Source organism: Microtus ochrogaster, chromosome 8 (assembly GCF_000317375.1).
Source record: "Microtus ochrogaster isolate Prairie Vole_2 chromosome 8, MicOch1.0, whole genome shotgun sequence".
NCBI lineage: Eukaryota > Metazoa > Chordata > Mammalia > Rodentia > Cricetidae > Microtus > Microtus ochrogaster.
In genome coordinates this window covers 46687254-46700174 of record NC_022015.1, presented here as the reverse complement: position 1 = coordinate 46700174, position 12921 = coordinate 46687254, and the positions used below count along the sequence as shown (strand labels likewise).

Sequence of the window (12921 nt, the reverse complement as noted above, 5' to 3'; positions counted from 1 at the left end):
TGAACCTAGAGTGGCTCCCAGGAGCTCAAGCCGAGGTCCCCAGTTAGTTTCCTGGACAGCTGAGGATAAAGAACCTGAAATGACTAATAATTCTTTTAAGTAGCAAGAAGCAAGATCTTTTTTATTTTAAGATTTGCATTATTTTCTTGAAGTCAGTGTCAGTTTTAGTAATTAAATATAAAAAGTAATGCAGCCAGGCTATAATCTTTGTATGAATATTACATTTTATGGATATGAACATAAAAATTTGAATCTTAAATCTGTACTTTAAAAACTTTTTTTTAATTTTTGGTTTGTTGCAGTTCTGTTAGTTTTGCCCTGGCTGGCGTAGAACTCATTGTGTAGATTAAGCGATCCTTAAGGGTGGCAATTCTCTGTGTATGCTCTCAGACATGCACAGCTTTATCTTTTTAAGTTAGCATACAAAGTAATGGGTTTCAGTGTGAATGTGTGGGTATATGTATATATAATGAATATTTTTCATTATATTTTGCTCCTACTCATTTCCCTGACCTCACAACCCTTGTATGTAGACTTTACTTTTTAAATTACTGTATCCTGAAGTTATTTTCATATAAATTGATGATTTTAATCAATGGTCAAAAAGAAACAACTCATTGTTGGGGGATAATTTTTTTTTTTCAGGTTCGCTTAACACCTAGTGGCAATGACATGAAAATTCTGCAACCACATGTGATAGCTGTACGGAGAAATTACCTCCCAGCACTAAAAGTAGAATATAACACATCTGCACACCAGTCATCGTTCAGAATTCAGATTTATAGAATACAGGTGAGTCTGGAAAGGAAGGCAAAACAATAAAAACTCAGATTTGTTCCCCTGATCTTTTTTATCTAATACAAAGCCAAAGAAGGCAAGATAGAAGTCAGAAAGTAGAAAGTACACTGAGAAACTGGGAAAGAAGCCAGAATTACATGCAGGCAGTAATCCTGGCCCTTGATAAGATGAACTTGGGATAACCATGAATTCAAGACCAGCCTGGGCTCCAGAATGAGACTGTGTCTAAGACTGAAAGAAGTCATGCAGAAGGGAGGACTAGTTTGAGAGAAAGAGAGAAGGAAAGTAGACAAACGATAAAGAGGAAGTGAAAGGAGGGTGGGACTGAAGTTGGAAACCTGAAGGGGTATACTGAGCTTCACCTTGTGTCAGCTGTGTTGACGTCTGACTCTAGTTCTGCAATTCTAGTATCCTGGTCAACTTGTGTATGTGACATGATGTATACTGATTCATATTTCATCTTCTTAGATCCAAAACCAGATTCATGGTGCTATTTTTCCTTTCGTGTTTTATCCTATTAAACCGCCAAAGTCTGTCACCATGGACTCAGGTTTGTGTTTATTTTTAGATTGTGGTATAAATAGTTGTGTGGCTAGGTTTTTGCTTTTGTTTTGTTTTGTTTGGCGATTTTGGGGGTGGAGTGGGGAGGGCTATCTTAAATTTAGTTTTTCTAGATTAGATAATAAAGCTGCTTACTGAAGGACTAGGAGTTAATCATTCGAACATTATGTGAATGCTGAGGGAAAGGTTATTTAGAAAAGTATGTGTTGGAGATTTAGGAATAGAAAGTTTAAACCATATTGCTGATATGTAAACTACTTAACCTATAATATATGAACTGAATAAACAAGGAGAAAATTTATATTTATACTTTTAAGATTTTACTGTTTATTTTATGTGTGTGCATGAGAGTGTATATATACACTGTTTGCATGCCTGGTGCCTAAAAGGTCAGATCCCCTGAAACTTGAGTAACAGATTGTATGCTGCCCAGTGTGGGTACAGGGAAGAGTAGTCAATGCTCTTAACCCTTAGCCATCTCTCTAACCCCAAGAATCAGCATTTTTCTGAATAGTTCTATGTTCTCCAAATGAGAATAACTGATACTCTTTATTCAACCTTTCTCTCCTCTTCTGCAATTCTTCTTCTCTCTTTATTGTTTGTGCCTCTTTACTATATTTTCTTTTTAATCCTACCACCTTTCACTCTGCCTCTCTTTCCCCCCTTTTCTATTCTCACCACAGACCACATATCATGAACTTCATACTTTTTAGTGGCTTTTTTCATAATTTCTTTCAACTCTTTTAATCACACATATACTAATCCCCTTAGAAATGTGAACCCTGTAGTTTCTAGAATATGTTTTCACAATTTGCTGATGATTTTAATCCATTCTTCTAATTTAAAGTCATTAATTTTTGTAATTAGTTATCCTTAAAGTGACTAAATAACTAAAAAGATAATTCTGGGATCTGAAATTAAGACTAAATGACCCTGTAGATGTCATTAATTTTAATTAATGCTGCTGATTTACTACATGATTGATTTCCCATTGACATGTATATTAAATTGAATGAAAATGCCCATCCTTTGGCTTAAAATGTGATGAGCATAATCATATTTTTAACCTTCACAGCACCAAAGCCCTTTACAGATGTTAGCATTGTCATGAGATCTGCAGGACATTCCCAAATATCACGCATTAAGTAAGTGTTTCATATATTTCTTGTTTGTTTACTTTTTTGTCTGAACATTTAAATAGTTTTGTTCTTATTAAAACTAAATTTCAGGTGAGTCAAATACTTAAGTATAAGATAATAAATTTTACAGGTTAAAAAAATCTATTGAGCATTTGATAATCTTAAAAGAGAAGATTTTGGTATAATATACTTAAATGTTAACAATTGCTGTTTCTGGATCTCAGCTTCTTTAGTATATGCATTTTTTATGTTTTAAATTATTTATAATGACCATACATTGTTTTGGAAACAGCAACGAAAGTAATATTTTCGTCTTTACTCACAACTTGCTCATTCCAAAAGCAGATTATGGACCACAGCATCCATCTGTGTGATACTCCCCTCTTCATTTCTTCCTCCTTATCACTGAGATAAATTGTACTAATTCCCCTGCTTTAAAAAATGCAGTATTAGGACCTCCCAGGAACTAGGCCTGAGCCAGAACCTCTGCCAGTCTGGGCATGAGTGAACCTGGGTACTCCGAGGGACTAGGCAGGAACCAGAGATCTCGGCGGGCCAGGCATGAATCTGGGACCTCAGAGAGAGTAGGCCTGAGCCAGGACCTTTGTGGGTTCAGGCATTGGTCTGGGACATCAAAGGGAATAGGCAGAAACCTAGAACCTCTGCAGGTCCAAGTGTGAGTCTGGAACCTCTGAAGAAGTAAGCAGGTCCTTTGTGGGTCCAGGCACACCCAAGCCTGGGACCTCCGAGGCAGTAGACCTGAAACTGAAACCTTTCCAAGTCCAACTCCAACCCAGGGCCTTCTGCAGGAGGGAATCCAGACCAGGATCTACAGGTAAAGGTCAAAGTTGGTAACCTAGGCCAACCTAGGCCAAAGTTGCCCTGAGGCAAGGAATTCTACCTTGGGCAACAAATTCCTTGGGAGTGGGATTGAATGAGCCACCTAAGAAAGAGAGGACCTGAGGAAACCAGCTTGACTGGGAGCAGAAGCCAGGACCAAATCCAGTCCTGGGAGCCAACCCAGTCACAGAACACTGGCAGATCAGGATTGAGCCAGTGACCAGATCCAGAGTCAGCAATCTCCACCAGAGCAGGTCCAACTCCAAGCCAGGGACTTCTGCAGGATGGGATCCAGATCTGAATTTACAGAATCAGATCAAAGCCAGCAACATAGGCCAAAGTAGGCCTAAAACAGCAAACTCCAAGGGAGCAGAGCAAAGCACAGGAGCACTGAACTATCTTCAAAAACATGAATGAGTAATTAGAATTGTGACACTGTACCATGAGGAACAACCATCTGAGCTTTGGATTCACTGGCACCAAGAAGATTATTTAACAGAATCTCAAACAGCCCCAACCACACCTATTAGAGGAAAAGATGAGTAAAAAAGGTAAGATCACAGGCTACACCACAAAGAGCACTACAATACCAGTAAAACCTAAAGACCCTACAACAGCAAGACCTGAACAACCAAATATAGATGAACCAGATGAAAAAGACCTAAAAAATAACTTCAAGAGAATGTTTGAATTTCTTAAAGATGAAATGAGAAATTCCCTTAAAGAAATTGAGGAAAAGACAAAAAATTGGAAGATATCAGCAAATCACTTAAAACTAAAAAAAGAAATCAAAAATATAAAAGAAACTATCCAGGACTTGAAAACTTAAATAGAAACAATAAAGAAAACACAAGCTGAAGGAATTACAGAAACAGAAATCATGAGAAAAAGATCAGGAAGCACAAACGCAAGCGTGAACAGCAGAATACAAGAAATGGAAGAGAGAATCTTAAGCGCTGAAGATACAATAGAGGAAATAGACTCATCAGTTAAAGAAAACATTAAATCTAACAAAAGCTTAACACAAAATATCCAGGAAATCTGGGACTCCATGAAAAGGCCAAATCTTAGAATAATAGGTATAGAAGAAGGAGAAGTTCAACTCAAAGGCACAGAAAATTTATTTAACAAAATCATAGAAAAAAAACCTTCCCTACCTAAAGAAAGATATGCCTATGAAGATACAAGAAGCTTATAGAACACCAAATAGACTGGACCCCCCAAAAAAGTCTTTTCGTCACATAATAATCAAAACACTAAACATACAGAGTAAAGAAAGAATATTAAGAGCTGCAAAGGAAAAAGGCCAAGTAACATATAAAGGTAGACTTATCAGAATTACACCTGACTTCTCATTGGAGACAATGAAAGCCAGAAGAACATAGTCAAGCATTATGCATTATATAGCCTAGACTACTATACCCAGGAAAACTGTCGATCACCATAGAAGGACAAAACAAGATATTCCACAACGAATCTAGATTTCACCAATACCTAGCCATAAACCCAGCCCTACACAAAATACAAGAAGGAAAACTCCAACCCAAGGAAGATGGCTATACCAACAAAAACACAGACAATTGATGATCTCATAAAAGCAAATCCCGAAGAAGAAAAAAACACACAAAATTAACATCACCAACGATGAAAACTAAATTAACAGGAGATAGCAATCACTGGTCATTAATATCCCTTAATGTAAATGGACTCAACTCACCTATAAAAAGGCACAGGCTAACAGATTGGATAACAGATCCATTCTTCTTCTACATACAAGAAACACATCTCAACCTTAAAGACACACATTGTCTCAGAGTAAAGGGTTGGGAAAAAATATACCAATCAAATGGATCTAAGAAACAAGTGGGTGTAACTATCCTAATATCTAACAAAATAGACTTCAGGCTAAAATCAGCCAAAAGAGACGAAGGTACTTTAATCAAGAAGAAATTTCAATACTGAACATCTATGCCCCAAATAAAGGGAGCCCTCATATGTCAAAGAAACACTTCTTTTTTTAAAATTTATTTATTTATTATGCATACAATATTCTGTCTGTGTGCATGTCTGCAGGCCAGAAGAGGGCACCAGACCTTTTTACAGATCATTGTGAGCCACCATGTGGTTGCTGGGAATTGAACTCAGGACCTTTGGAAGAACAGGCAATGCTCTTAACCACTGAGCCACCTCTCCAACCCTCTCAAAGAAACACTTCTAAAGTTTAAATCATGTATTAAACCCCACACACTAATAGTGGAGACCTAAGCACTCCCCTCTCACCACTGGATAGGTCAATCAGACAAAAAAATGAATAGAAATAAGAGAACTAACAGATGTTATGACTCAAATGGACTTAACAGACATCTATAGAATATTCCATCCAAACAGAAAATAATATACCTTCTTATCAGCACCTCATGGAACCTTCTTAAAAATTGGCCACATAGTCAGTAACAAAACAAACCTCAACAAATACAAAAAAAAAATTGGAATAACTCAATGTAACTTATCACCATGGTTTAAAACTAGAAGTCAACAGCAATGCTAATTCCAGAAAACCCACAAACACATAGAAATTAAACAATGCTCACCTGAATCATCAATGTGTCAAGGAAGAAATAAAGGGAGAAATTAAAGACTACCTAAAATTCAATGAAAATGACCACACAACATACCCAAATTTATGGGACACAATGAAAGTAGTGTTAAAAGACAAGTTCATAGCACTAAATGCCTACATAAAGAAGCTGAAAAAATCCCATACTAGTGAATTAACAGAACATTTGAAAACTCTAGAACAAAAAGAAGCAAACTCACCTAAGAGAACTAGATGGCAGGAAATAATCAAATTGAGAACTGAAATCAACAAAATAGTAACAAAAAATACAAAGAATCATTGAGACAAAGAGTTGGTTCTTTGAGAAAATCAACAAAATAGACAAACCTTTATCCAAACTGACCAAAAGAAAGAGAATATCCAAATTAACAAAATCAGAAATGAAAAGGAGGACATAACAGACACGAAGGAAATACAGAGGATCATTAAGTCCTATTTTGAAAACCTGTACTCAACAAAATTGGAAAACTTAAAGGAAATGGATAACTTTCTGGATAAATATCACTTACCAAAATTAAATCAAGACCAGATAAGCAAATTAAACAGACCTATAACTGCTGAAGAAATAGAAACAGTCCTCAAAAGTCTCCCCCCCCCCCAAAAAAAAAGACCCAGGACAAAATGGTTTCAGTTCAGAATTCTACAAGACTTTCAAAGAATAACTAATACCAATACTCCTCAAATTATTCCACACAATAGAAACAGAAGGAACATTGCCAAACTCTTTTATGAAGCTACAATTACCCTGATACATAACCACAGAAAGACATTACTAAGAAAGAGAATTACAGACCAATCTCTCTCATGAACATTGATGCAAAAATACTAAATAAAATACTGCCTAATCAAATCCAAGAATACATCAGAACCATCACCCACCATGATCAAGGAGGCTTCAACCCACAGATACAGGAATGGTTCAACATACGAAAATCTGTCAACATAATCCACCATATAAACAAGTTAAAAAAATGAAAACCACATGATCATCTTATTAGATATCAAAAAAGCTGTTAACAAAATATAACATCCCTTTATGATGAAGGTCTTGGAGAGAGCAGAGGTACAAGGAACATACCTAAGCATAATTAAGGTAATATACAGCAAGCCAGCAGCCAATATCAAACTAAATGGAGAGAAACTCCCAGCGATTCCACTGAAATCAGGAACGAGACAGGATTTTCCACGCTCTCCATATCTGTTCAATATCGTTCTTGCAGGTCCTAGCTAGAGGAATAAGACACCAAAGAGAGATCAAGAGGATAAAAATTGGAAAAGAAGAAGTCAAACTCTCGTTTGCTGATGATATGATAGTTTACATAAGTGATCCCAAAAATTCTACCAAGGAACGTCTACAGCTCATAAACACTTTCAGCAATGTACCGGGACACAAGATTAACTCAAAGAAATCAGTAGCTCTCTGTACACAGATGATAAAAGGGCTGGGGAAGAAATCAGAGAATCAACACCCTTCACAGTAGCCACAAATAGCATAAAATATCTCAGAGTAACTCTAACCAAACAAGTGGAAGACTTGGATAACAAGAACTTTAAATCTTTGAAGAAAGATTGAAAACACTAAAAGTGGAAAGATCTCCCATGCTCCTGGGTAGGTAAATATAGTAAAAATGGCAATCTTACCAAAAGCAATCTACAGATTCAATGCCATGCCCATTAAAATCTCGGCAAAATTCTTCACAGACCTCAAAAGAACTGTACTCAACTTCATATGGAAAAGCAAAAAACCCAGGATAGCCAAAACAATCCTGTACAATAAAAGAATTTCTGGAAGCATCACAATCCCTGACTTCAAACTCTACTACAGAGCTACAGTACTGAAAATAGCCTGGTATTGGCATAAAAACAGACAGAAGGACCAATGGAACCAAATAGAAGACCCGGATATTAATCCACACACTGTCGAACACCTAATTTTTGATGAAGAAGCAAAAAATATCAAGTGGAAAAAACAAAGCATAGTTAATAAGTGGTCCTGGTATAACTGGATATCAACATGTAGAAGAATGAAAATAGACCCATATCTATCACCATGCACAAAATTCAAGTCCAGATGGATCAAAGACCGCAACATAAAGCCAGTCACATTGAACCTTATAGAACAGAAAGTGGGAAGTACACTTGAACATATTGGCACAGGGAACCACTTCCTAAATATAACCCCAGCAGCACAGACACTGAAAGAAACAATAAATGGGACCTCCTGAAACTGAAAAGCTTCTATAAAGCAAAGGACACGGTCAACAAGACAAAATGACAGCCTACAGAATGGGAAAAGATCTTCACTAATCCCACATCAGTCAAAGGTCTGATCTCCAAAATATACAAAGAACTCAAGAAACTGGACACGAAAAGATTACATAATCCAATAAAAAAAATGGAGTACAGACCTAAACAGAGAACTCTCAACAAAGGAATCTAAAATGGCTGAAAGACACTTAAGGAAATGTTCAACATCCATAGTCATCAGAAAAATACAAATCAAAACAACTCTGAGATTCCATCTTATATCTGTAAGAATGGCCAAGATCAAAAACACTGATGACAACTTATGCTGGAGAGGTTTGGGGGGTGGGGGAAGGGAACACTTCTGCATTGCTGGTGGGAATGCAAGCTGGTACAACCCCTTTGGATGTCAGTGTGGCAATTTCTCAGAAAATTAGGAAACAACCTCCTCAAGACCCAGTAGTACCACTTTTGGGTATATATCCAAAGGACATGTGGTCAGCTATGTTCATAGAAGCTTTGTTTGTCATAGCCAGAAGCTGGAAACAACCTAAATGCCCCTCAACTGAAGAATGGATAAGGAAAATGTGGTACATTTACACAATGGAGTACTACACAGCAGAAAAAAATAACAACAGCTTGAATTTGGCAGGAAAATGGATGGAGCTAGAAAACATTATTTTGAGTGAGGTAACCCAGACACAGAAAGACAAGTACCACATGTACTCACTCATAGGTGGTTTTTAAACATAAAGCACACAAAAAAAGCCAGCCTAGAAACTACAATCCCAGAGAATTTAGACAACAATGAGGACACTAAGAGAGGCTTATATAGATCTAATCTACGTTGGAAGTAGATAGTAGAAAAAGATAAGATTTCTTGAGTGAATTGGAGCATGGGGACCTTGGGGGAGGATTGAAAGGGGAGGAGAGAGGCAAGGGAGGGGAGCAGAGAAAAATGTGGAGCTCAATAAATATCAATAAAAAAATTAAAATAAATGCAGTATTATGGATCAGTATTATGAAGAAGTCTTAGTGGATAAAGACACTATCACAACCTAGTAAAGCCTGAGTTTGATCCCTAGAACCTTCATAATGGTGGAAGGAGAGAACTGGCTACACAATGTACTGTGTACACATGGCCCCCACACACGCACACTGATAATCATTTTTTATTTTTTTTGGTTTTTTGAGACAGGGTTTCTCTGTGGTTTTGGAGCCTGTCATGGAACTAGCTCTGTAGACCAGGCTGGTCTTGAACTCACAGAGATCCTGCCTCCCGAGTGCTGAGATTAAAGGAGTGCGCCACCACTGCCCGGCTCAAATTTTAAAATAAATATATTTTAAAATAAATATATTTTGACTGTATATGCATAGTTAAATTGCTTTTATTTTTATTTTCTAGTTTCCTTTAAAACTTATGCCTTTATTTTTATGAGTATGAATATCTTGCCTGCATATATGTCTGCACACCATTTTATATCTCAGGTGCCTGCTGCGGCAGTAGAGGAAATGGGATTCCGTGAGACTAGAGTTACAGGCAGTTATGAGCATTCAGTGGGTGGTGGGAATCAAACCCAAATCCTCTGAAAGAGCAGGAAATGAGGTCATCTCTCTAGCTAGCTGGATTGATGCCCAATTTTCTCAAAATATTTAAAACTATAAAAGACTTATAGGACTTGCTTTTTTAATTAAATTTTTTATTTAGATGTAATGATTTGCCACATATAGTTTGTTTATTCATTATTGTTGTTATGTAATGATCTATTCCATGACCTGTTGTCACAAGTCAATTTCTTTTCTGTGGCCACTTTCATGTTTTGAGTTTCTTGATGTTAAATTATAGCATGGTTCATTGTATTCTTTAGTCCCAGGTTTTAAAGTTCTAATTTATTTCGTCTAATTTCTTAATTTATTTACATGAAAAAATTGAATGCTTCTTACATTTTAATATAGGTATTTCAAAGTATTGATTCAAGAAATGGATCTCAGATTGGATCTTGGGTTTGTGTATGCCATAGCAGACCTTGTCACAAAAGCTGAGGTGACTGAGAACACAGAGGTAAGACTTAAAATGACAGCATCTGACAGGAAAGGATATGAAAAGAGAAAGTCTAAGAAAATATTACCAAACTTTGTAGGTAAAGTTGTAGTTATTACCTGATCAAATGCAAGAGTCTCTCAACATGTCTTAAATGTTTTTATACTACATTAATGTGAATGTGCTTTCTTCCTGTAACATTTGCATGCACAGAATCATACCATGTGCTGCTGGTTCATAATTATTTTTTTATATATGAGAATTTCATACATGTATACAATGAAATATATTCATCCCCATTTCCCCTCCAGCTCTCTTCAATCTCTATCACTTGGCATGTTTTTAGAGCTTCTCTGTGTTGTATCATGTATCAACATGTCATTTCAACTAACAATCCTTTACCTGGGTTTGTTGTACTGTACCTGTTTATTTGTCACTCACTTGAATCTGGATTGCTTTTACATTTTTTTCTAAAACAATGATGTTCTTTATGGACATAATTTTCTGTCAACTTAGACTATTCATTTTTCATATATATATATATGTGCCTAGGAGTAGAATTGCTAAGTAAATAGTAATTATGTTTAATCAATTTAATCTTTTAAAAAATTTGCTGATAATTTCATGTGTTCAATCATTTTAAAATTTTTGTTTCTAAAGTGACTCTGCCATTCTTCCATCTTACCATCTTTAGTTTCAGAATGTGAGAACTCTGATTTCTCATCCTTACCTAGAACAATTACTGTTTGTGGTTTTCGTTCTGGCTATCCTAGTGGGTAGAAACTCCCTCCTCACTGGGACTTGTATGTCTGATATATTGATGCTAGTTTTTTTTAAACATTTATTTACTTGTGGGGAGGTAGGAGTGTGCCATAACATGCATGTGGAGGTCAGTGAACAGCTCACAGGAGTTGGTCCTCTTCCTTCTCCATGTGAGTGCCAAGATAGGCACTGGCAGTGTCTTTACCCACTGAGCCAACCTAGCCCCCTGCTGAGAATCTCTTGATGTGCTAGGGATGTGTGTATCTTCAGTGGAGAGTGTCTGCTCAGGCTCTCTAGGTTATATAATGGGCTGTCTTCTTCCTGTTGAATTTCCAGAGTTCTTTGTGCATCCTAATTGGTCTTTGACAAGCCATATGATTTTTCAAACATTTTCTAATGTTCTGGTGAGTTTTCTGTTTTTTATTAAAAACGGAAGTTTTTAATGTTAAGAAAGTACAAAATATTTTTTCTTTTATTATTCATGCTTTTAATATGCTTTTTAAAAATCATTTGCTAAATCCTGTGTCATAACTATTTTACCATGTAGCTAAGTCTTTAAAGCCTAAACTCTTACAGCTAAGTTTTGATCCATATGTCTTATTTCTATGTATGTGTGACATAAAGACCCCAGTTCTGGAAGTAACGGATAGCTGCCTCAGCAACATGTTTTAAAACACTGCTTGTTCCTCTATTGCATAGTTGGATTCTTTTTGCAAGAAAAATAAATAATTTTATTTCTGAAATCTGTATGTCTGTCATTTTGCCAGCCTTAATTGTTCTCATTGTCAGTGAGCTCCATAATTGGGGTATGATCCAGTACTTTGTTGCTCTTTTTGAAGATTATTTAGGCTAACTTGAGCCCTTGCTGTTCCATATGAATTTTAAAATCAGCTTGTCAAGTTCTTCAAACAATTCATTGTCATTTTCAGAATGTATATTTTGCACTGTAAATGTATTCTTAGGTATTTATTTTTGCTGGGCTATTATGCATGAAGTTGTTTATATTATATAGTTTCAGCGTGGGGTTATAATGCTGGTACATATAGAAATACAACTGCTGTTCATGTGTAGCTCTTGTCATTTACAGCTTACTGAGTTAGTTTGTTGCCTCTATTATGTATCTTTTGGCTTTCCTATTTAACATCAGATCATCTGAGAAAAGTAGTTCTATTTCTTTGGTTTTGATATGTGTGCTTTTGCTTTTTCATCCCTGTTTGCCTTCCTTGAAGCTAGTGAGATGTTCAACAGCCATGAGAAATATGCATTGGTGGGTTGTTTCTGATCATAGAGTAAGATTTTCAGTGTTAGGTTACCCTGAGTTATTCCTAGTTTTTGACGGTGTATTTAATTTGGTACATTTATTTGGTATTGTTCATATACATCATGCAGACAAATTTGGTTTCCTAGTATTTGGCTAAAGACTGTTATGCTCATATTCTTAAAAGATAATAGTCTATGGTTTTCTTGTGTCTTTTTTATTTTGGTTTTTATGTTGGAATAGTAATGGCTTTATAGTATTGGTTAGGAAATGTCTCTTCTTCCTCTGCTTTTTGGAGACATTTGTGAAGCTCTGGTCCTCTTGAAATGTTTGCTAGAATTCAATGGTGGTGCAGCTATACTAGCGTTTCCCTTCCAGGTAGTTTTAGGGTCACACGTTAATTCTTAGAGATCATCTTAAATGGTCAGTTTCTTCTTGAGTCAGTTTCACCACTTTACTGTGATTTTTAGGAATCTGTCTATTTCACCTGAGTTTTCTAGTTTATTGGCAGAAAATTATTGATGGTATTTCTTTATAAGCCATTTATTTTTGGTAAATCCTGAAATAAAGTTCCCTCTACAGTCCTTTCAAAGAATAAATTTTTCATTTTCATTGTTTTTTTGTTTTTGTTTTTGTTTTTGTTTTTTTTTTTTTTTTTTTT

At 36.0% G+C, this 12921-nt stretch overlaps 1 protein-coding gene across 2 annotated transcripts in view; it reads left to right on the top strand.

The window, feature by feature from the left end:
- The window catches only part of Vps13a (vacuolar protein sorting 13 homolog A), a 221262-nt gene that overhangs the window by 166083 nt on the left and 42258 nt on the right, over positions 1-12921 (top strand). For both annotated transcript variants that reach the window (XM_005352017.3, XM_026781029.1), the window contains exons 56-59: positions 646-792; positions 1267-1348; positions 2435-2504; positions 10156-10261. In XM_005352017.3, the coding sequence (XP_005352074.1) occupies positions 646-792; positions 1267-1348; positions 2435-2504; positions 10156-10261 (405 nt within the window). The remainder of the gene's footprint in view (positions 1-645; positions 793-1266; positions 1349-2434; positions 2505-10155; positions 10262-12921) is intronic.